Consider the following 24,692-nt stretch of genomic DNA (forward strand, 5'->3'; position numbering starts at 1 on the left):
TGACCTAAAACCCTCCTCAGTTTCTAATAACATTTCAGAGTCTGCGAGGAGGAGCACTTGACTTTGCAAGGGCTGTCAATCTGGCGTTCTTCAGCAGCACTAAACCCCCAAGTTAAAAAGCTCAGGTGGGTGTGCTCTGGCAGCATTGACACTGTCAAAATGTCGCTGCTATGCCACCTTTTTTAAACAGTCTGTGTTACGACAAATATTGACACTTTGACAGTAAAATTACAGAAAAAAACCCAAAACCTTTTTTTTGAGCACTGAGATCCTCTGTGGGAGCAGGGCACAGCTTGGCAAGTGCAGGGAGCCAGTCCCTCACAGATTCCACGTGGGCCCTGCTTCATACAAGAGCTCCTTTGGTTGGGGTGCGGTCACACAGATGCGGGAGGAGCCTCTTTAGTCTTTGGGCAGCGGTAATGCCATTCCGTGTGCTCTGACCTGAGCAAAGGGGGTGGCTTTCCAAAGTACGCAATCTGACCAGGTGGGTGTCCTGCCCCCTTGTGGCTGGCGAGCTGGGTGGATGGTTCTTGGCCCAAGCTCTGTGCTGACTCAAGCCCCTTTCAATCCCATTGATGCCAATGCCTGGAATGCAGACTGGTGGAAGATTTAATGTCTCTTTCCTGCTGACCGCCTGCAGCTCACGTTCTCTTGGATCCCAGACATACAGTAATAATGACACTGCTTTTCACATCTACAGTCCACTGGCCTTGAAATCCCTCCTGTCCTGCAGGAAGAGAGCGCATGTGGGTATTTTTTATAACCACAAACTCATTGCTCACCACTGGAGTTTCCAGAGACTAAGTGACTTGGCCAAGATGACCTAGGACATCTGTGGCAAAGCCAGGAAGAAATCCCAGCTCTCTTACTCCCAGACCTGTGGGCTTTAGCCACAGGCCCATTCTTCCTCTCCCATGTTCAACTTCCAGTAGTAGCTTGACACAGTTCAGGATTCTAGACGTGACGATGGGCACCACTGCAATACACACAATAAAGAGTGAACACTTCCCAAAGAAGGCCGAGAGAAGGTAGCAGGGAGCAATTAATGGCATTATGAAAACACCCTAGCACTTTTCTCCATACCTGGATCTTTTCTCCTCTTCCTGCAGACTCCACTCTGTAACGCGAACAGGACATTTTAAATACCGCTACAGCTGTGGCGTGTCTAAGAGTTTATGGCAGTGTTTCTCAGTCCATGAAACTGGCCGCCTCCAGCTCACGGCCAGGGGTCAGCATCAGCGAACCCAGAGGAAATGAAAACCTGGAGGGGTGCATGCCTGTGCTAGGAACTGGTCAAACCCTGAGAAATGCAGTCCTTGCCCCTACAACCAAGGTTTATGCTGAGTTGGAATTGAAAGTGATCTAGCAAGAACCGGTGTGCGGGTGTTTTATACACACGTCTCTCTCTCTCTCTCTCACTCACACACACACTCATTCGTGTATCCTTTCTTCCTATGTTTCTGTGTATTCCTCTGTATACGTGCATATATATATATGATGATTTTTATATATGTGTGTATACACACACACACACACAGAGGATCACTTAAAATCCCGATCTGTTAAATACCAAATATTCAATAGGCACTTCTTGTTGCGGAGCCCTGAGTTAAAATGAATCATAGAAAGAGAGAGAGAGAAATTGACATGTCATTTGTGTCCTAAATGTCTCTAATATTTTTCTCATAAGAACTTTTTTTTTAAGCTTGACTGCAGGCAAAACCACCCTATTCCCCAATGTGTTCGGATGGGAGCGCTGAACTCTTAGAGTCGGGATGCTATGGCAAAGTTGGAGACAGGTTGGTTCCTGTTCCCCACTTGACTCAAAATACATCACAGTTGAAAATAAACCACCGCCAATGGAAGAGTGTGTGGGTTAAAGAGAGAAGGCAGAGAAATATCAGATCCCCTTTTTCTGTGTCAGATGGTAAAGTAGCCGCTCTGTTTTAATTATACCTGTGTACAAAGGCCACGGCTGCTTTTCATCCATTTCACGGTAGTCTGACGTTCACAGAACAGACATAGCCTTGGGTGGTTGAAGGAAGAGATAGGTGGGGAACAGAGTCATCTATTTTTTACTACTCTTTGCAATGCTGTTGAGCTTTGATACGAGGTTCTGGCTGAGGTACGGTAATCTGATCCGGCGCTGTATTGATTTAAGCCTCTTGGATTTATATACCTTTGAAAACGGTAAACTACATTAATTTGCTGTGTTTTTAAGGGAAAGTTATTTATTGAGAGGCATTTTTAACTCAAGTGCTAGAAGCCTTAAATCATTATAATAAATTCATGCTATTCAGGGTTTCTTACATTGTAATAAATTTGTTTTAACGTGAATGAGGAGATCCATGATTTCTTTAATATATGGTTATGTATTTCCTTTCAGAATGACACAGCTCACTATATCAAATCAGAGAATAATAGTGAGAGATTTACAGTACTTAGGAATAACATTGCTTGGGCCTGTGACATGTTAACCAACATTGGAGCGGGGTTTGGCTAATGGGAAGCCTCCCTCCCAAGTGACACAAGAGGGAGTTAAAAGGGTGGAAACAAGGCTTAAATGAGAAAATAGAAACCAATTACTTAGTTCAAGTTTAGCTTTTGGGTGGGAAGCTTGGCCTAGTAGCTACAGCTCTGGCCTGGGACTCAGGAGACCTGGATTCTATTTACAGCTCAGTCACAGAGCCCCTGTGGGCTTGCTTTCCCTCAGCTGAACCTGGGGCTAGCCAGCTCAGGCCTCAGTCTGGTTAACAAGCCCAGCTGGGCTGCAGTAGATTCGTCTGATTGGCTGGCCTGCCCATCTGGCTGCAAGGAGTCAAAAGGTCTTAGGTTAAGCTCATCAACACCAGCAGGTCACTCACTGGCAACTCAACACTTATGCTCGTGGCTGTGATCTCTTCTTGTTGTAGTAGTCAAGCAAGGTACTAACAAATTTCAACAGGACTTTAATTTTTAAAGTGGAAACCTCTCCAGCCAGTGCTCCCAATTCTAATAATTACAAGCAACATCTAAACACCACACTTCTGTTACCTACCTCATTCCTCGCCTTGCTCCTGTCCGGCTCCAGTCTGCTCCGGCCCTGTGCCCTTGTCCAGTTTCTGACTCTGGTTCTGACCCTTGCTCCTGACTCCCAGTTCTTGTTCCTGGCTCTAACCGTTAGGTCAGCCTGCCCATGCTCCAGTGCCTGACAGTGTGACCTTGGTCAAGTCACTTTTCTCTCTGCTTCCATTCTTCATCTGTAAAATTGAGCTAATACCTCCCTGCCTCACACGGATGCTGTGAGGTTCAAATCCATCAAAGGCTGTCCTCATTGCCAAGATAGATTGTGGTCTTGGCTGTTGATCTCTGATCCTGCACTCAATCTCCACCCTGTAAACCCACCACTCTCCAGTTCACAGGTCATTGTCATGGAATTAAGACAAAACACCTGGTAGAATTCAAATCATGTCCTTCTCTTACCTAAGTGGAGTCCATATCTCTGGGATGATGGAAATGCAACAAGCAGCTACGGTGTTTGAAACAGGTACGTGAAGAAGTGTCTGAAATAAATCAGCTTGTTCAGAACCATACTCATGTCTTTATTAGAAAACAAGGCACCCCGTCATTGGTGCAGTGACTACGTCTTCAAGAGCAAGGGCCAGGAACTCCTGGTTTCTTACCCCACTTCCTCTTGGTATGGGGTGCATCATTTAAATAAATTAATTTATCCCCTCTGTGGCACAGGGATCTAACTTAGTGTTAGATCTAACTTAAAGTGTTGGTCTACTACTTAACAAAGAAGGACAGCTAATAATGGATGATATCAAGAAAGCTGCGGTGCTTAAAGCTTGATTGTGGCAGGCACTTTGTACAATTAATATTTACAACAAGGGGAAAGGAACACAACCCAGAACAGGGAAAGAACAGGTTAAGGAATATTTAGTTAAGGTAGATGCATTCAAATCAGCAGGGCCTGAGGAAATTCACCCTGGGGTGCTTAAAAAACTAGATGAAACAATCTTGGAACCATTACAGATTATCTTTGAGAACATGGATGGGTCCCAGAGAACTGGATACGGACAAACATTGTACCTATCTTTAAAAAGGGGGAACAAAGAGGACCGGGGAATTGTAGAGCAGTCAACCTAACTTTAATTCCGGGAAAAATACTGGAACAAATGATCAGTCAGTTTGTAAGCACCTAGAGGATAATAGGGGGATAAGTAATAGCCAACATGGATTGGTCAAAAAAAAAATCATGCCAAACCAACCTAATTTCCTTCTTCGACAGGGTTATTGGCCTAGTGGATGGGGGTGAAGCTGTAGACATGATATATCTTGATTTTAATAAGGCTTTTGACAAAGTATCACATGATATTCTCCTAAGCAAACTAATGCAATGTCTAGTTTATGTTACTACTGTACAAGGGGGTGCACAACTGGTTGAAAGACTGTAATCAAAGATAGGTTTCAGAGTAACAGCCGTGTTAGTCTGTATTCGCAAAAAGAAAAGGAGTACTTGTGGCACCTTAGAGACTAACACATTTATTTGAGCATAAGCTTTCGTGAGCTGTGAGAAGGGCCTAGATTTGATTTCATGGCAGTGGGACATGTGCAGCATATGAAAACAAATTAGTATAGGTTCACAAAGGACAACAGATACAAACGGCAGTGAAAGGGTTGGAAGGAATTTACACTGTATCAGTGAATAACTGCCGAGATAGTTGTGGGTGGGGGTTAGCATTCCCCATGTGTTTACAGGTGAATGATAAATAGGTTGTACTCTAGGCTGCTTTTAATGCTACCAAAAGCCGGCACAGATAAATGTAAACAGTTTTGCCTCTATCAGTATGGTGTTATGATGCCATCCATGCCACTAGACAATTTCTATAAAACGGGATTACACATGACCTAGAGCCCAGTGATTATGTACAGCTAAGGCTTAAAGGCCAGGTCTGAGGTGTGTGTTTTTTTTAAATTCCCCTGCACAGAAATGTTGTGCAGATAAATCCCGATAAGCCCTGCTCTGAAAAGCCTCATGCCTGAAATGGTTGAAGCTTCTGTGAAACCATCCACTGTGCTGGAGGCATCCAGGTATTTGAGAGATGTGAAGAGGAAAAGAACTGGGAGAAAGTCAGATTTGTCTTTCCAGAAATCAGTGCAAAAAAACATTTTTGGGGGGTCGTCCTCGCTGAATTTGTTCACATGAGCCTGCTCTCCCTTGTCCTCGTCCTTACATACAGTCTTTGAGTTTCAAGTTTTTAACTAACCCCAAAAACTCAGAAGTGAAACTTGTAACAGGAGCAGTTGGAGTGAGAAGATATGGACTTGTTCCAACATCCTTACTTGCAGCATACTATTTAGCCATTAGAAGTCTCTGTATTCTCTCTTCCAGACAGGGTGTGGTCTCTGGTAAACAAAGGAAGACAAAGCCGGAGCTGGAGCTGTGTGGCAGCCTATTTGTTTGTAGTTGTTGTTTATTTTAATAAACACTCCCTGTTCAAGACCAACTGTGATTCCAGATGATATGACACTGACCCCTGCCATACAACAGGGTTATTGAACTTTGTGTCTCTGACCCAGGTTATGTAATTGTGGCCTAGAAATAAAGTCCTCGTGTGGGTCTGACTTTAATATAAAACTCAGCCAAATCTGCTGAGTTTCACTTGATTTCAATCCATCTTTGCTTGAATCTGAGCCCTGATTTAGAATCATAGAATATCAGGGTTGGAAGGGACATCAGGAGGTCATCTAGTCCAACCCCCTGTTCCAAGCAGGATCAATCCCCAACTAAATCATCCCAGCCAGGGCTTTGTCAAGCCTGACCTTAAAAACCTCAAAGGAAGGAGATTCCACCACCTCCCTAGGTTACGCATTCCAGTGCTTCACCACCCTCTGTACTCAAAAGCAAAACACCAATTGTCACAAGACTCAGGACACAACCGTGAGAGTTGGCCACGCTGCCAGCTGCTATTGCCTTGACCTGAAATCCAACAATGGTGGTGCTGGTCAGCGACTCAGCCTAGACTGATTCTAATTCACACAGAACTTATTTAAGATTTTGAAATCTTAGATGTTCAGAGCCATATTCTGATCCGGTTTGACTGCGATGGAACTTTTGCTCAAGGGCATTTTCAAGGTGGTTTAAGGTGCAGGGCTACCTCTAGAGTTTGACAATTGATCTCAATGTTTACATGTAAATACACACGCCACAGGGTTGTCACAATCTGTTTAAACACAAAGCAATAGTCAACGCAATGTGATAGACTGCATTTGCAGATCTTTTTGCGTGGACGGAGAACCTCAAAAGATTTGGTTGAGTTCAGATGAACACCCAAAATGTTGAAGCTTTCCTGAATATTATCCTGTGATGGGGTGGACTAGGACCTGAGGCCACCTTCTGAACGCCTTATGGCCCTGCCACACCCCACCCCAGAAAAGGGCAGTAGAGAGGGCCTGAGCAGCTGTGTGGAAAGCAGCCAATCAGTGCCCAGCAGGCTAGTATAAGAAGAGCTTCAGGGCCGGAGTGAGTTCACGTCCTTCCGAGAGCTAGAGGAGTGTGGATGGTGCGTGGCTGGCTGAGGGAACTACAGAACCCCGGACAGGGCAGTGCTGCCAGAAGCTGGGGAGAGCAAGAAGGAGCCCTGAGCTGGTTGCTGGGACTCCATCTGGACAAGGCCCTGAGGTAAGGGTGAAGAATGTGCAGGAACCACCAGGAAGTGGCCCAGGGAATTATAGCAGCCACCCAGTTTATTTAAAGGGATATTGTGGATGGCTGCTATCTATAGGGTCCCTGGGCAGGGACCTGGAATAGTGGGTGGGCCCAGGTCCCCCCCACAAGCCACTGGGAAAGTGGCCTGCACTTTGAGCACCCCAGAAGGGGGAATTAAACTCTAAACCCAGTTGAAGAGCTGGGTCCAGAAAGGCAAAGAGGGCAAAGACATTGCCTCAAGGTAAGGAGCCCTGGGGCACCACTCTATTCTGGAGCAGGGACAAACTGAGAGAGACGTTACAGAGGGCCCTGAGAGAGGCCCCTGTTGGACTTGTTGAAGTGGAAAAAGGGATAAAGGGGATTTGGACGCAGACATCTTAGTTTTCTTAGGAATTCAGGCTAACTCTAACTCTAACAACGCGAGACTTTAAGGCAGGGCCTGGGCGAGTGGGAAGTGAGTAGGAAAACTGTAAGAGATGCTGTTTTAACCTTGTGTTGGATAAGAATGGAATGCAGACTGTAGCAGGAACTGCTGAGAAAAGTAAGATATTAGGAAGGAATATGTATAAACAAGACGCGGCTGTTGATCATTATTGTATGCAACAAAAAGTATAAATGCTTGCCCTAATTGTTTATCTGGAGAAGATCTGCCTAAGGACGGGGGACCCCCTGTCCGACCGCAGTCTTCCCTTGCAATTGCTTGAGAATAAAAGTGTCTCTGATTTGTTGCTGACAAACGCAGAGTGAGGACATGTTTTCTTCCACAGATTTGTACCCCGAAAGGGGTTTGCTTGTCTTTTCTCTCACAGACAGACTGTGTATCACTTGGCCGGAGGGCTGAGACTGTGAAGGCTCACCACGAACAGATAGAGAGAGAGTGCGGGCACACGCACTTGGCCAGGGGGCGCTCACGAGAGGTTAGTGCAACACCGTTACATATCCCCAAATCACGTATGTTAAAAAAAAGTTAACCAAGCTTTTTTTAGAGACTAACCAATTTATTTGAGCATGAGCTTTCGTGAGCTACAGCTCACTTCATCGGATGCATACCGTGGAAACTGCAGCAGACATTATATACACACAGAGATCATGAAACAATACCTCCTCCCACCCCACTGTCCTGCTGGTAATAGCTTATCTAAAGTGATCATCAAGTTGGGCCATGTCCAGCACAAATCCAGGTTTTCTCACCCTCCACCCCCCCCCCCACAAATTCACTCTCCTGCTGGTAATAGCCCATCCAAAGTGACTTTTTTGGAGGGGGGTGAGGGGGTGAGAGAACCTGGATTTGTGCAGGAAATGGTCCACCTTGATTATCATACACATTGTGAAGATAGTTGTCACTTTGGATGGGCTATTACCAGCAGGAGAGTGAGTTTGTGTGTGGAGGGGTGGAGGGTGAGAAAACCTGGATTTGTGCTGGAAATGGCCTAACTTGATGATCACTTTAGATAAGCTATTACCAGCAGGACAGTGGGGTGGGAGGAGGTATTGATTCATGATCTCTGTGTGTATATAATGTCTGCTGCAGTTTCCCACGGTATGCATCCGATGAAGTGAGCTGTAGCTCACGAAAGCTCATGCTCAAATAAATTGGTTAGTCTCTAAGGTGCCACAAGTACTCCTTTTCTTTTTGTGAATACAGACTAACACGGCTGTTACTCTGAAACCAAGCTTTTTTGAATCTCCAGAAAAGTTTGATTCTAGTTTTGAGTGAAGGTTCAGATCTGTGTGGCCAATTAGTTATCAAGGTAATAAGTATCTTATCAACACCTATGACAGTCTTCTTCTCGCCCATCCGCAGTCATTTGGCTGTGAAAACGGATGTTCCAGAACATCCTGCCCAAGATTTTAGAAAGGGGCTTGTGCTTTGGGTTTTCTCAACTTTTTAGTGCCTAATTTGAGACACTTTGCAGAGTTCTTATTGTCAGAGGCTGGGTGCTCAGTACTTTCTGGAACTCAGGACCCTTCAAGGTGTCTCAAGTTGGGCCCCTAAAATCTGAGGCATCCAAAATTGCTAGTCACTTTGAAAATCTTGCGCTCTGTCTGTAAGGATCAGCTGCTTCCCTGAGTCTGTCTCCCAGGGTCATTGACACCTTTTGCAAATACGGCAGTGAGGGTAGGTTACGTTACATACCATAACTGCAGCATCAAGGGGTTCACAGAAATTGTTCCTGTAGGCCCTGAGCCAGGGCAAGTCTACATTGTATTTCCAATTTCCAAAGTTAAAAGTTGCTCCAAAATATCCTTTTAATCTCTGATCTTAACTATGCTCAGCATTTAATCACAGTGATCCAGAGTCCAACTACATCACTGCTAGAGGCATTAAGCACTTGGAAGCAGGAGTAATCGATCCAAGCTGTTGTAAAATGTGGTCAGTAAGTCATTTCTTGGTTACACTTTAATGATGCGCAGAACGAGGGGGCCGTGACAGCTATTTTATCTTTATCCCAAGTATGCTTATTGATTACTATTATTTGTATTACTGGAGCGACTACAGACTCCAGCCTAGATCAGGGCTCCGATGTGTTGGGTGCTGTACATGCACACAGTAGGAGACTTTCCTTGCCATGAAGAGGATGGGACAACAGAAGTACTCCTATCCCTGCCCTACAGATGGAGAACTGAGGCACAGAGAGACTAAGTGTCTTGACCAAGGTCACAGAACAGGTCAGTTTCAGAGCTGGGAAAGGCACCAGGTTTCCTGAGTCCAATCCAGGGACCTATCCACTAGTCCACACTGCCTCTGATTTAGGATTTCCTGGCTTTCAATCCTGCATTCAGACTACTCACCCAGCTCTCACTGTCTAACTGTCCTTTCCCTCCCGCATTCACTGACCCCAAAAAGTCTGTGTAGACCAGAATACTGCAGCATGTAAATGGCAACTTCAGAATTGCACCTTCTGCAGCGTCACAGCCTGTCGACTAGCTAGAGCAAGGTCTCAACAGGAGCTGGCTTTGCCAGCACAGTCTGTGGTTTCACTTTACCCCAGCCTTGGCTAGAGCGTTGGGGACTAATCCAACCATCCTCCAGAAGAACAGATTTGAGTTTCTTGAGCTGGAAAATTAAACAATTGCATCATGCAGCAAAGCCAAAAATTAATCACGGAAGAAGGGGTTCCCCATTTACAAACTCCAGCTGCATTCAGACGGATTCGGGCGGCTTCACTATGTGCTTTGCTGAGCCCTGATGTCCTTCAGAAGCAAACCACTACTTAGCCATCCGGGCGAATGGCGTGCTTTCCAAGTACACCACCAATGGCCGGGGTGTGTGTGTGTGATTTCTAGTACCTCCATACAAATCAGCTTAGCAATGGCAACGTTGGCTGCTGGAAAAATCTCCAAGTGCTGCCCATCGCTGCTCTGTTCTGAATGCCAGCCAGAGTGCCTGCTGGAGCAGCAAGAACTGACATTAAACAGCAATGTGTTTTTGCGAGACAAACTGTTCAAAAGAGCTATTACTGTACAGGCCTCCGTGCGTGTAGATAGAGGTGCCCTGCATGTGGTGTATGTTCTGTTTAGACGGAGTGGCAACAGCCTACGCTTGAAGCTTTCTTGGATACAATCTGAACGGTTCAATTGGTGGCATAGATCCAATACCCCCTTGTTGTCACAGAGAGAGCCTCCTTTCTATCTATCTTAAGTACATATAGGGTCCTCGATTGCCAAAATGTCTGAGTGAATCACAATCTCAATGGATTCATCCTCCCTCCACCTTTGGTAGGTAGGGCAGTGCCATTTTATGAGTGGGGGAAACTGAGGCATGGAGAGGCTACGTGACTCCCCCGAGGTCCCACAGGAAGTCTTTGGCAGAGCAGGGAATTGAATGCAGAGGTCTCCCAAGTGCCATGCTAGTGGCCTAGCCACAAGACCAGCCTTGGTCTCTGTGCCCAGTCTATAGCGCTATGTATAGTGTGCTGTCTGTGATGAGAGAGGCAGGTTTTACTGTGTAGCTGCTTTAACAGCCCAGCACTGGAGTCCATGGTCCACGTGTGGCTTTCTTTAGTGCACTTCCCTCCGGCCTCTCCTCTTTCCGGGTCTCTCTGCTTCAGTGATTTATTTTCACGTTAGTTATTGTTTTCTTAATTGCTAATCAGATTGTGCTGCCGAATGGCGAGTTATTTCATGGTAATTCTCGAGTTGCTCCTCTGAACGCCCTGGAGCTGGGGCCGGGCTAACGCCAGGCTGAGTTGCTCTGAGTAACTGGAAAGGAAGATGGGCTGAGATGGAAGGCCCTGACTGTCCCCCCAGCTCAAGACCACGGGGGCTTCAGAAAACAAGAATGAGCGACCTGGAGACACGCTGAGTTTGGTTCCAGTTTCTGTTGATTTGGAATTTTGACCCTGTTCAAATTTTAGTGCCCACTAGAGAATGATGCAAGGAGGAAACCAGCTCTTCCCCTGCCACCAGCTTGAGCTATTCAAGGTGCTGATTTCTTACATGATTCAGTCTTGGTTGTCTCAGGGGCCACTTCTCTCCTGGAGCTCCATTATGCTTTTCCATGAAGGGAAACAACAAAAGAAGAAAGAACAAAAGTAAAGTCTTCATGAGAAAGCGCAGTGTGTGTGATCTCTTCTGTCGCATGCTGCATCAACTCTGTCTCGGTCTGCTATAGCCATCCCTGGGTGACAGTGAGACAGGGTCCAGGACATTGCGTAGGAAAACGTCAACCAGGACAGAAGCAGGAGCTAGGGGCTGGGATATATTCGGTTCTCTAGGGACACTCTAGGAACAAAGAAAGCATAGGCTGAGGTTGATGTTTTGTTTTTCTTTAAGTTACCCAGAGAGGGAGTAAGTTTGGGCTATGCAGACTCTGTCTGAAGCCATGTGGGAAGGATGCTTGTGTTAATTGCACTACCAGGGCAATGCTTGCCTTACCCAGTGCCAGATGTTTTCTAAGCAGGAATCCCTACAGAAATGCAACTTGTGACTCTATAGTGGGAGAAGAGGGATGCCTGCATGCTAGAATTGGAAGCAGGAGAAATATATTCTCTTAGAAAGGGGTAGTGTGGCCCAGGTGCTTGGACGCTGGACTGGGAGTGAGGCAACTGGGGTATGTATTGAATCGTTATGCGGCCTTGGTCAAGTCACTTCACCACTCAATGCCTCAGTTTCCGCAGCCATAAAAGGGCAATAACAACACTTCCCCTCCTTTGTAATGCCCTGTGGGCCCCTCAGGTGGGGAGTGCTAATGGGAAATGCAATGACTTTCATTACTGTACGATCACTAGTGCATTCACAGGGACACATTCATCCCCGGTGCTGCTCCCTGGCGGCAACTCTGGTTGCTGATGTGCGGCATCCAGGAAGCCTCCGATCTTCCAGTATCTTCGGGCTCCACTCCAGTGCATCAGGGACAAGCTGATTTCACCCATTCATGCAGACAATCCTCTGACAGAAATGGAGTTGGAGAGCGTCCCGGGCAGCAATCACTCACAGCCTTTTCCAGAGCCGGCCGAACAGCGACTATCTCCATCCAAGAGCTGACCTGTCTTGGATCATCACTTCCGTATCAACTTCAGCTCTGCGGCGCATGCTGCCGCATTGGCTCGGCACGGCAGTGGGTGAGCCATCTTTTGTTTGTTATAACTGCATGTTTATAATCTGGTAGCACATGAAAGCCCCAGTCAGGATCAGAGCTCCACTGGGCTGGGTGCTGTACGAAGAGACAATCTCTTCCCTGAAAAGACAAGAGCAGAAAAAGGGGGAGGGGATACAACAGGCAAGCCACTGAATTGAATTGTAGGACTGTGTATTTTTTTTACTGGAGGTAGAGAAGAGGACTATCCACAGCTTTTCACCTGTCCATTACCAGTAGGCTGAGTACTGGTGGCATCATGACAGAGGTGAGTCTGAAGGAAAGATTTGGAGGAGGCTATTTGGACTTTATCGGGGAGTTTTCCCATGCATAAGGGTCAGCATGAGGAAAAGGTCAGAGTTGTGTTGTTGCAGGCATCGTCAGGGAACTGTTGCTGTTGAGCTGAGATTGCTGGAAGAGAGGATTGCCCTGGATGCTGGCTGACCACCTCCGTTCTTGGACTGGTGTGTGTGCGTGTGCGTATAAAACAGTTGCACTTAAAATATACCCAAACTCCACATCACTGACTTCTCCTCCATTGGGACCAAGGCCCCAGACATCAGCTACTGCTCAGCAGAGGTGCATTGCTGGTGTCAGAAGAAGGGGGAACAGGTTTCTCTGGGAGAAGCTGACTGGTGGGAATGCTGGGGGGAGTGCTGGCAGGGTTGACATCTCAGTAGGTCAGCTGGGAAGGGTGGAGCTAAGCGATGAAGAGCCTCAAAGGTAAAGAGCTGAAGCTTGTGTGTGCCGTGGAGATGAAGGGGAAGCCGGTGGAGAAACTCAAAGAGGGGGCTGATGTGCTCAGACCGGTGAGCCAAGAAGGTGTTTTTTGCTGCAACCGTCTGACTAGGCTTGAGGGGAGCAAGCGGCAGCCGGCGAAGACAGAAGACGGGAGATTGCAGAAGTGCTGAGGGCTTGGGTGGGAGTTCCACCTACACGGGCAGGTTTTTGAGATGTAAGGAAAAGTAGCGAGCAATGGCCTGAATAGGTAGGTCCGGCGAGCGGGCCAAGCTTTTCCTAGCAATGTCTTCTTTGTGTTCCCCCACCCTCCCCTGACAGCCTGTTGTGCCTATGCACTGCAGGGCACAAGCTCTGCGCGTTGGCAAGCTTAAGAAACTCACGTGTCACATCAGTGTCTCTGGGTCTCACCATCGGGGTGCGACCCTGGCACCCCTGGATCTTAATGACATAAATGAGACACAAATAACCCAGGGTACGAAGAGTACAGGAGAGGCCTTTGTCAGGTTATAGGCCTTGCCCAGGGGCTGGCTGAGTTTCCGTGGGGGGAAGCGTGTACCAGGGAGGCCTGGAGCCAGTCAGCCCTGCCCGCTACACCTGTGCAGGGTGTGGGATGTCTGAGGAAGAGAAGCCCAGCGGCTGCTGAGGAGGAGGGCAGACAGGCTGCTCCAATGTGGAACAAGATCCCGAGTTTGGGCGAGGAACTAACTGAGGGCAGGCCTGGTAGGAGGGCAGGCCTGACCCAAATGTTAGACTCGATTGTAGCCCAGGCGCAAGGGGCTACACTGAGAGACAGGCTGCTGCTGCTGGGAACCTGCCTGTAAGAAGAGGGCTGACGGGTCTGCTCTTTTGATGATGATTGCAGACTTGGTGGACTAACAGCGCCTATTACCCAGGAAGGGGTTGGACAGTTTGCATTGGCTTGGCTGGAGGGCCCAGTCACCTTTACAGTGGGAGAAGGCCAAGGATCATTGTGGGGAAACTGAGGCGGAAGTGCTGCACCGCTGGGTTGTGCCCTGAAGGGGGGCTCTGGGATGGTGAGTCTGGTACCATCCCCAGACGCCTTTTGCTGAGGATTTCTCAGTTGTAGATTAGGTTGTAATTATGCTTTATATCTTGTGAGAATAAACAACATCTTAGCAACATGAGGCCCTGCTCCAGCCCCTGCTGTTAAACCTTTGCTGAGAAGTGGGCGAGAGACCAACAATCGCTAGTGTAGAGACGCATCATCCGTCGCAGCCAAAGGGTCTGCTCTGAGCGCCAGAATCAGCCTTGAACCAATCCCTCCCACAGGGATCAGTTAGCAGGTGCCCTGATACGAGGGTGATGGGTACATTAGAAATGCCGAGGTAGATTAGATCATTATCAGTAGCCACAATGGGGGTCCATTGAGCTAGGAGCTGTAGAGGCACCTCATGACAGACGGCACCTGCTCTGAGGAGTTTACAGTTAAAACAGACAGAGAAAGGAAGTATTATGACCCTGTATTACAGACAGGGGGCTGGGGCCCAGCAAGATTACGTGATTTGCCCAGGGAGTCTGTGGCAGAGGCAGGAATTGAACCCAGATCTCATGAGTCTCAGTTCGGGACCATCTTCATCATGAAAAATCCGGTTACTTGGCCTGCCAGTGACCCACCGTATTCCAAAGCAGTTGAATTACTTGCAACCTGTCCGTGACTCCCGGCATGTCCAGAGGTAGCTACAGGGTGGAAATCATGCTCTACCTGTCTCCATTTGAAATGTCTCTTCCAATTTGCTCTGGAGAGAGCAATGCAAAGGTCTCACAGACTGAACGTCGGGCTCCCTGCTCAGCTAATGCATGAGGACTGTTTTCTGAGGGACTCTTCGTCCCTCAATGCCAAATAAATGTTCTCACAAAGTCAACCTGGACCACAGTATGCTTTTAAAGCCTATTTTTTTAATCACGGGAGCAGCGAATTGACCTAGGGCTGCTCTGCTTGGAGCTTGCTCTGAAAGGAAGGCAGGAAAAAACCCTGAACAAAGTAGGAAGTTGTGTGGGGCTGCAGGATGGGACTGGAGTGCGTAGCTGGAAGGTGTGTGGGGCTGCAGGATGGGACTGGGGCGCGTGGGTGGAAGGTGTGTGGGGCTGCAGGATGGAACTGGGCACATGGGTGGAAGTTGTGTGGGGCTGCAGGACGGGACTGGGGTGTGTGGGCGGAGCTGTGTGGGATCCAGGACTGGGACAACAGGGGGCTGGGGCAGTGCTTTAAGTGCACCTGGCCAAAACGGGTCCCAGACCCGAGAACCTCAGTGTCTAAGAAGTGAGCCAAGTGCCTGGGGACTCCATCCTTTTAGTACCACTAGGGGAAATGCCTCTGACTGGCTGCCTTCCCCAGGGCCCCCTGGGGAAAAGCCCCCAATAGAGGTGCTGCAGGAGGCAGAGAGCCCTCTTCCCCCTCCCCCCCAGGAACCAAAGCCATCCTCACAGGAGAGGAGTGGGGGATAAAGAGCCCCACAACTCAGGGGGTCTCCTGCCCCTCCTCCCGCCTCCCCTCCTGGGAGTAATGGGTTGGTGCTTGTGCTCCTCCCTCTCCCTGCCCTGCAACACCTGCCTCAGAAGGGGTTGAAGGGGAGAGCCCCTGGAGCTGCCCCCACCCAGCCTGGAAGAGGGAGCACCCCAGGCCTGGGAGAAGGGGATGAAGACCCCTGGAGCTGCAGGAGGGCAGAGATGCGGCTGGGGATATGAGTATGGGTTGATAGACACTTCCCCACTCCCGTTTTCAGACCACTGAAAGCTCTGTCTGAGAGAGCGTTACAACGCCAGCTCGAGGTATGTTGAGTGACGCCACCTCAGCCTTTCCTCTTGTCAGGCCTCCAGGTGAGCAGAGGTGGGGCCTGCACAGTGCTTGGATGAGAGATCTCCAAAGCAACCCCAGATTGCTGTAGGAAGGGCTCTGGGTCCGATCCCTACGCAAGCCCTCTGGCCTGCAGCCCTGGCCAGTTGGGATCTCATTGTAGAGCGTTAGAAGGGAGAAGAGCAACCCAGAGGGCCGAGTAGATTCATAGATTCCAAGGCCAGAAGGGACCATTGTGATCATCTTGTCTGACCTCCTGTAGAACACAGGCCAAAGAGCTGCCCCAAAAGAATTTCTAGAGCAGATCCTTTAGAAAAACATTCAATCTTGTTTTAAGATGGTCAGTGATGAAGAATCTACCACGACCCCTGGTAAATGGTTCCAGTGGCGAATTACTCTGAGTTAAAAAATTACACCTTGTTTCCAGTCTGAAAGTGTCCAGCTTCAGCTTCCAGCCCTTGGATCATGTTATACCTTTCTCTGCCCATTATTACATATTTGTTCCCCACGTAGGTACTTATAGACTGGGATCAAGTCACCCCTTCACCTGCTGGAGAACTCCAGATGGGCAGACGCTTCATAGAAGAGGGAGCTCTCGGCCACCATCTGAATGAGTGAGGCCACATTTGCATTTCAGGTATGTGACAGTTGGGGGCATACTGGTTAAAATACAGTAAAGTTTTGAATTTGGGGGCAATCAAGTGCTGCTATTCCCACTGGGAAATGAAAGGAGAAGAGAACTGCACCAAATGTTCCTGAGGTGAGTCGTCACCCTGACTAAGACCTCAGTCAGGCCCAGTTGGATAAGGGAGTCTGGCTAGGCCTGAAGAGAGAGAGAGACCAGAGCTCCGGTCTTGTGTGTGGAATGCTTCTCTGGTGTTAAGGGTCCCATATACCACTGATTCCTCTCAGCACAGATGCAGCTTCAAGAGACTCGGCAGTTTTGAAGTGGTGGATGGAGCTGAGCAGCCCAGGCAGCACTGCCCTTAAGGGCAGCAGATGGACCTGCCTGAATTCTTGGATTTCTGCAGCCCTGGACAGCAAACTGTCAGTTGGAGAGCTGGGAGAAGGGAAGTGGCTAGACTGCATTAGCCACTCTCAGCTCTTAGAGAACTGAGGCTGGGGTGATCGACACTCTGGGGAGTTGGAGACTAGCCTACCAGCTACTGTTAATTTATTAACTGTTGCCTTCCCCAAGTTTATTCTGTGTCCCCTTTACCTCCCCCATATAAAGTTCTCTTTGGGTTAAACTCTGGACTCAGTGTTCAGCCCAGGGTGGTCTATGCAGTTTCTCAAGTTTCAGGATGAAGGGTTTTTGCGTCTGTGTTGTTTAAGCTTTCAGAAAGAACCACTAGAAAATGGGGCCCACCCCTTTTTGCTGCTGACAACACCTGGCAGAAGGGTTATGAGCAGATGGTCCATGACTCTTCCCTCTGGTTCACGACTAAGCCAGTGCCCCACCATGGAAGGTGTGTGGGGCTGCAGGACGGGACTGGGGCGCTATGTTGCTGGAGCCGCTGCTGTCTATTGGTTGAGATGAAGTGCTTGCGACCCTTAAAGATCCCATGGCCCTTTCTGTGAGCACAGGAGTGCTAGCTCAGTGTCATGGACAGGTTTCGGCTCCAGTGATTACGTTCTGTGTCGCTAAATATCCCCTGCCATTTCAGCAGGATCCTTCATTTCCTCCCCTAACCTCTTGTGCAGTATTGCTAGGCACTGCATGCTCAACCCCAGAAATGGTTGCATTCCGGTGCTGAGTGAAGTGCTTTGTCTATATGTAATTTGGGAGGTGCTACGTTATTTAAATGCAGAACGTTGTATCAAATGCATGGCCAGTTGGAACTTCAAGGCAGAGGAGACAGAACTCCAGCCCTCCGGTTCCCAACATAAAAACTCGTGTCACTTTAGTTGAGGGACAAACCCCATTCAGACCAGAACCTATGACCCTCAGTTCTGTGTCTTCCAACACGACCATGCGGAGTTACCAGCATGGGCACAAAATCTACTCCCCGTCCCCTTTACCATCTCAGCAATAAGAATGGAAAATGTAACGCCGACATGAAAGATGTTGCTCACCCTGGGTGTTGAGAGAAGTGGAGTCTCCCATGGCTCCATTCTGACACAACAATTATTGGCAGAGCCCAGCAGGTGAATAGCAATAGCACTGGGGGATTGCTCAAACACAGTGGAAGAGAGGGATGTATGCAGGGTAGTGATTCTCTCCCTTTTCCACACTGCTCCCACTTAGCTGAGATCTAGCCAGGATCCTTTTCCATTTAGCAATACAGGGAAGGCTGGATGGTCACGGTCCCCAGGTTGAGAGCCCATAGTGTAGTGTAACCAGCACCCTGTGACTAGACATCACTGGCTGTGGAAATCTTTAGACTGGTCTATATCCAGCAGCATCTGTAAAGAATTCCCGTTTATGGTCATTATTACCAAGTCCTGCCTCGTCTCCACTGCCAAAACGTGTGTGGGTGGAGGGCTAGGAACCCTGTGCTCTGATATTAAGGTGATGGGCTGAGTATAGCAAGCCCCACAGAGATAATTAGAAACCGGTGTCGTCTCTCCCTGGCTCAAGGCGGGGGCCAATCCATTGTCATCATTTCACAAGTGCTATCTCTAATTTTCCACCCCAAAAAGGAACAATAAATGATCACAGCAGCAGCAGCTCTGAGGAGTGCGGGACAGTTGCTGAGAAAGAGAGTGTTTATTAGGATCAGAGGGTTATGGAAAACAGGTGCAGAAAAACTAACTGCAAATAGCAATTGTTCCTTTTCTGCGGTTGGTTTTTCCTCCTCAGCATCGGGGTCCTTACCGAAGCAATCGTTACTGTTAATGATTTTAGCTTGTTGGCTATTATCACATTTTGTGCCTGGGGATTGCAGCTGGCTATCTCAGCTCTGGCAGGCTTTGACAGCAATCAGCTTCTTCCTGCTTCACACTAATTTTCTCCAGGGAAGCCAGAAGAAAATACTTTTTTCTTCTTTTCTTTCCATCTGTTTGTTTCGGCAATTCTCGGCTTCGGGTTCCTTTTCTTTTCCCCCTTCCCCCTCGGTCTGTTCAGTGTGGGAGCCTGTGGAATCGTTACCATTATCTGTTGTTTGGGAGGCGCAAAGGGGAATCCACAGAGCAAGTAGGCCAACTGCCCACAAGGGGCCTCAGGAACAGATGACAGTCCAGGAGTCCAGGAAAACTGGACCTAAAGACAGGGAAATAGCCTCAGTGCAAAACATCCTGAGTCTTTCAGGTAATGTTGGCTGTGTGTGCATTTCCCCAGCACTATGCAGAGCTTCCTTTTTGCCCATGTTCAGAGGGGGGGAAATTGTGGTTATTTTATGAAAAATGTAAGTGGGTCTGTTGCCCCAGCTCAGCCTGGGTTCAGATCATTTACAGCCCTGAGTTTAATATTCTCTTTATTTCCCCTTTGCAGTTTTATATTATTCAAAGCAAATCAGGCAGCCTTTGAAGAGGAGCTCAAAGCTTTTTTTTTCTTTTTTCTTTTTTTTTAGGGGGAAAAAAGAAAACCCCCACAAGTGACTTTTCCCTTCCAAGACTCGAGGAATTTGTACACCAAGGAAGAGCTTCTTTGGCACTGTGTTAATTTTGGGTACATAAAAGGCAGGGCGGGTTTGTATTTTTCAAAGCCTCAGGGTGACTATTTTCCTAGACAGACGACCTGCAACTCTTACTCACACAAGCAATTCCCCTGAGGTGTTACAGGGCTCTGGGTGGAACCATCTGGGTGCTGAAAGCGACCGATTGTGAGCCTTATTGAGCAGCATTCATTCCTCAAGCAAAACTCCCAGAGGAACTAATAGATTTTATCAGAGTAAGGAGTGCTGTGGAATAGGGCCCTGTGGGACAGATCCAAAGTCCATTGACTTCCATGGGCTTTGGATCAGGTCTTATGTGAGTTGGCACGCGGCTGCCCTCTGCTGGCTGGAGTGTCAGACACGTTCATATGTGGGTTGCCACGTCACCCTACGTAGAGTTTAGGCCAACAAGGTTTTGCTCCTAAAGGCAGCTCAAGTGCCAGGGCCTTGTGTTTTGCAGCCAAAGGTACTGATACCTCTTGCTGGTACCACTAGAGTGCAGGTCAGCTGGGTGAGCGTGGAGTCTGTCCAGCTGAGGACCAGAAGGCTCTTTTGCAAGGCAGGTCATTGGGTTGCAGTCGCCGGTTGACTTTGGCCTCTGCAGGAGCTACTCTCCTGCTGCTACAAAGAGCTCCTGGGAAGCCCTCCGATCGGCTGCCTTCTTCACTTCCCCAGTGTGGTGGACACAGTGCTGTAATATTCTGTGGTTGGTGATATGGAATCATGTTATGAATACTGTATGTGACTGGTCAGGGAGGCAAAGTTACTGTACATTGGGTTCTTAACCTTTCCTGTATGAATGTATTGATCTGGCTTAATAGGGAGCTATTCATAGAATCATAGAAGATTAGGGTTGGAAGAGACCTCAGGAGGTCATCTAGTCCAACCCCCTGCTCGAAGCAGGAGAACACCAACTAAATCATCCCAGCCAGGGCTTTGTCAAGCCGGGCCTTAAACAGTGCTTCACCACCCTTCTAGTGAAATAGTGTTTCCTAATATTCAATCTAGACCTTCTCCACTGTAACTTGAGACCAATCCTCCTTGTTCTGCCATCTGCCACCACTGAGAACAGCCGAGCTCCATCCTCTTTGGAACCCCCCTTCAGGTAGTTGAAGGCTGCTATCAAATCCCCCCTCACTTTTCTCTTCTGCAGACAAAATAACCCCAGTTCCCTCAGCCTCTCCTCGTAAGTCATGTGCCCCAGCCCCCTAATAATTTTTGTTGCCTTCCGCTGGACTCTCTCCAATTTGTCCACATCTGTTCTGTAGTGGGGGGGGGGCCAAAACCGGACACAATACTCCAGGTGTGGCCTCACCAGTGCTGAATAGAGGGGAATGATCACGTCCCTCAATCTGCTGGCAATGCTCCTACTAATACAGCCCAATATGCAGTTGGCCTTCTTGGCAACAAGGGCACACTGCTGACTCATATCCAGCTTCTCGTCCACAGTAATCCCCAGGTCCTTTTCGGCAGAACTGCTGCTTAGCTATTGGAAAAATGAGCAGGGAAGCAGCACAATAGCTATAGATAACCTCTCAACAAACACTTGAGGGCAGTTACAGGACAGTGGCCTATTTCCAGACTCCACATGGAGGTTACACATTTGTTCTGCCTTTGCTGGGAACTAATGGAACAAAGGGCTACAAACGGTTAAAAGGTGACCTATTCTCTGAGAAGGGAGGGGATGAAGTCTGGTGTGTGATCGGCTGTCCAGGTGTGCGTAACCCTATGTACTGCTCTGCCTGGCCTTTCCTCCCCTGCCATGGAACAGTTGCCTGGATTTTCCCAGCATGCACTGAATAGAGACACAATTCTGCCATGTGGTCCATCTGGATGTAATAACCCATCATTGTAAAAATAGGGTAGATGGGACCCTCCCCCCAAAAGCGTAGAGATATGGAGGGTTCTCTGGACCTTTGAAGGTGCTTCAGGTGTTTCAGTCACCACCCATCTGTTATGTTTGCTGTTGTCTGATACAGGGAGCAGAAAACAAGCCATCAGATTGTGGCTTGGGTTCATTGGCTCATCAAAAGACTTGTGGTGAGCCTGATTTAAATTTGAGGTTTCCTCTACCTGTAGTGGATGCTGCTTAGTTCTGAGGTGCAGCAGAAATGGTGAGGATGTGAAAACCTTAAGAGAACAAATACTGGAGATGAGTCTTCCTGCAGAGAGGTTAAACACAAGGACCAGTGCAAGAGACCCTAGTGTCCTAGCAGGTTGGGATGAAGGTAGCCAATAACTAATTCATTGGCTCAGCTATTGCCTCAAAAGCAGAAGCTCCGTTTGAATGCAGTAGGTTTAAAAGTGGTTACCTTATGACATTGATGCAGATCCTGATGCCAAAACAGTGCATTTAAGTGACCCACACTCCTGGGTTGGAGTGGGGGTGGGAGCTTATTTTAATTGAAGGGAAGAAAGAAACGTCAGTGTCTTGGGACTGGTGCCTTGAGAGAAAGAGTCTGTCTGGAGACCTTAGAACACGCAGGATTCAGAGCAGCCGCCGTGTTAGTCTGTGTCCTCAAAAAGAACAGGAGGACTTGCGGCACCTGAGAGATGAACACATTTATTAGCGCATGAGCTTTCGTGGGCTACAGCTCACTTCATCGGATGCTGTAGCCCACAAAAGCTTATGCTCTAATAAATGTGTTCATCTCTCAGGTGCCGCAAGTCCTCCTGTTCTTTTTTCTTAGAAAGCTGGTCTGCTTTAGTTAGTAACCTATTGGTGATAGGCAAACTGGAAATCTCTTGGTAGAAGGAGAGATTAGATGTGGAAGTTGGTGTTATGTCTGTGTGAAACACGGCCTAGTCGATTCTATATAGGTTCCTATTTTGTCCTCGTAACCGTTGTCTCTGAGTGACATCCACTAGTGCATTAAGTGACATGGCTAACATCTGACATACATGGTTCATACCTTCTCATCCTCTTCCCTGAGGGAAATTTTGTGTGCAGTGAAATGTTTTGATGCTATTTTTTATAATGTGTAAACACTCCTATGTACTTCTGTTGGAGGAGGCAGGTTGAAGAAGTGGGTCTGCATTTGGAGTGGAAGTTTGGGAATGTTTGTGACGGTGCTTAGTTCTTGGGATGGGGCTGGGGGATTGTTCCACCGTCTGGCACCAGCACTGAGAAAACTCTGTCTCCTGCCGATGGCTGATGCCTTTGTGGTTTTGTGCATCTTCCTTCAAAGTATGACTGGGACCCTAAGCTTATTATAGAAAAGAAGAAAAAGAGACTGTCCTGAGTCTGTGTCTGCTTCTCTCTCTCTCTCTCTCTCTCTCTCTCAAAAAAAAAAAAAGAAATAACCCACTTCAGGAATCCAAACCCACCTTGACCTCCCAGAGGCTGGGAGAATTGGAAGAACATTTCTAAAAAAACTGAACTTGTCTCTGATATTGAATAGAGCTGTCCTGACTCAGAGTACATCCCATAGCTCAGTGCTGGGAAAATTCCATCCCCCTCAGACTTGCCAAACCCGCGAAAAAAACACAGACATTGGCTCGGTTTTGGCTTAATTGGCTTGTGAGTTGCTTGTTGCTTGTTTGTTGTAGCTTGTTGCTTCTTCTTTTTTTGATCGGCTCCTGGCAAGCAGGGACTAGGGGGGGCAAGGAGGGGAGAGAGTCAGGGGTGGACAGTGGGCCCACCACAGTCCCAGACTGCATGCTGGGGGATCTAGTCACATAGGGTGTTGGGATTCTTAGGGGGTGGCTTGTTTGGGCCTTGTTTTGAAATGGGATTAGCTTGATTTTTGGCTTATTGTGAAAGTTGGGGTGCTTATTTACCACGTGCAAGTTGGCAACTGTGATCCCCCTCCTTGGAAACCAGTATGACTCAAGTGCGAAAGGGTGGTTGGAGCCGAGGGTTTGGGAGATGTGTGTTTGGATCCAGAGATTTGGCTTACAACTGTGAAGCCAAAGTTTGGAGCTGTGAATTTAGGTCCACATTGCAACTTCCTCAAAGTTCCTGTGCATGTCTGGATCAGGGATTCTGGATTCTCGTCTATGTCTGGATCGGGGTTCTGGGTTCCCATTCATGTCTGCATCAGCGGTTCTGAGTCAGGCCCTTGTCTGTCTACACTTACATGGTTATTTTGCTAAGAGAAAATGAAAGTTGGCTGTCAATGCAGAAGTCCTTCTGTGAGCAATACAGCTCTGCAACTCACCGTGTTTATGGGGACTGGATGGCTCAGGTATGTGCAATGGAATATGAAGCCTTTCACCTGTATGCTAGCATCCACAAATCAGCACTGACTCAAAGTTGTTAGCATTTGACAGCTGCTTGGGTGCCTATAGAATGGAAGCAGAATTCAGTTTGGATACATTTTCATAAAAACTGAAAACTTTTAATTTCTTCTGTCTTCTTTTCTCTTAACTTCACCTGCCCTAATTTCAGAGGGAGCCAAAGTTTGCATGTATCTGAATTGGTTTAGCTTCAACTTCCAGCCACTGGACCTTGTTAGATCTTTGTGTACGAGATTGAACAGCCCTCTACTGTCAAATTTCTGTCCCCAATGTAGGTACTTACAGAGAGTAATCAAGTCTTACCTCTTAAATGTGAGATGAGTGAATTGGTGGTGGTGGTGATTATTTATTGACATTCATGAATGCTTATCCAAATCCAGAACTGTCCAGTATCATCCAAATCTGAATTTATAGATTTTAAGTTCAGAAGGGACAAGTCTGATGATCCAGTCTGACCTGCATAACAGGGCAGAGAATTTCCCCTAATAATTCCGGCAGTGAAGGGAATCTTAACTGCTCTGTAAATCAACATTATCTCAAACCCAGTAACTTGTCTGAAATTGTCTCTAGTGGACTGTACGAAATAGCTTGGTGGTTCTCCGTCTACTTTCCAATACTGAGAGGTGTCTGCATCACAGAAAACACGACTGCAGCTTTGGGTCTCAGCACAAAAGCCAACGATTTGAACCGTGTGGAGCGGCTGGTACGCTTATGCACGGGTGTGGGAGGAAGCTGCATCATTCAAAGGTTCACCCTTCTTGTGCAGTGCAGGGCTCTGTGAATAATGGACAGAACAGAGCTCTGCCTACTGCAGCTAGGAGCAGCGTCTGGCTTGTTGCTCTTAGATGGATGTAAAGAATAAAACAATGTATTTAATTCAAGCTCCCCTTGCATTAATGTGACAAACACCGTTGACGAGGGAGACTGAGACATCCTTTTGCCCCTCCAGTCATGGGTCTCTCCAGGTCAGGGATGGGCTGTGTTAGTAGGTTGCTATGAGGGAGCATGCACGGAGGTTGCCTTAGCTGG

General features: G+C 47.8%; 1 protein-coding gene and 1 long non-coding RNA gene across 2 annotated transcripts in view; both read left to right on the plus strand.

The window, feature by feature from the left end:
- KIAA1328 (KIAA1328 ortholog) overlaps positions 1 to 7,563 on the plus strand; it is a 284,448-nt gene extending 276,885 nt beyond the window's left edge. Inside the window, exon 11 of the mRNA XM_073343417.2 lies at positions 7,504 to 7,563. Coding sequence (XP_073199518.1) covers positions 7,504 to 7,543 — 40 coding nt within the window. The 3' untranslated portion in view covers positions 7,544 to 7,563. The remainder of the gene's footprint in view (positions 1 to 7,503) is intronic.
- A 4,442-nt stretch (positions 7,564 to 12,005) lies between these two features.
- On the plus strand, positions 12,006 to 19,416 carry LOC140912004 (uncharacterized). Its single transcript, XR_012159201.1, has 3 exons — positions 12,006 to 12,258; positions 16,342 to 16,465; positions 19,341 to 19,416. It is a non-coding gene; the product is annotated as an uncharacterized LOC140912004 (long non-coding RNA).
- Positions 19,417 to 24,692: the final 5,276 nt, after the last annotated feature.

The sequence above is a fragment of the Lepidochelys kempii genome, chromosome 5 (genome assembly GCF_965140285.1).
Source record: "Lepidochelys kempii isolate rLepKem1 chromosome 5, rLepKem1.hap1, whole genome shotgun sequence".
Classification (NCBI taxonomy): Eukaryota; Metazoa; Chordata; order Testudines; family Cheloniidae; genus Lepidochelys; species Lepidochelys kempii.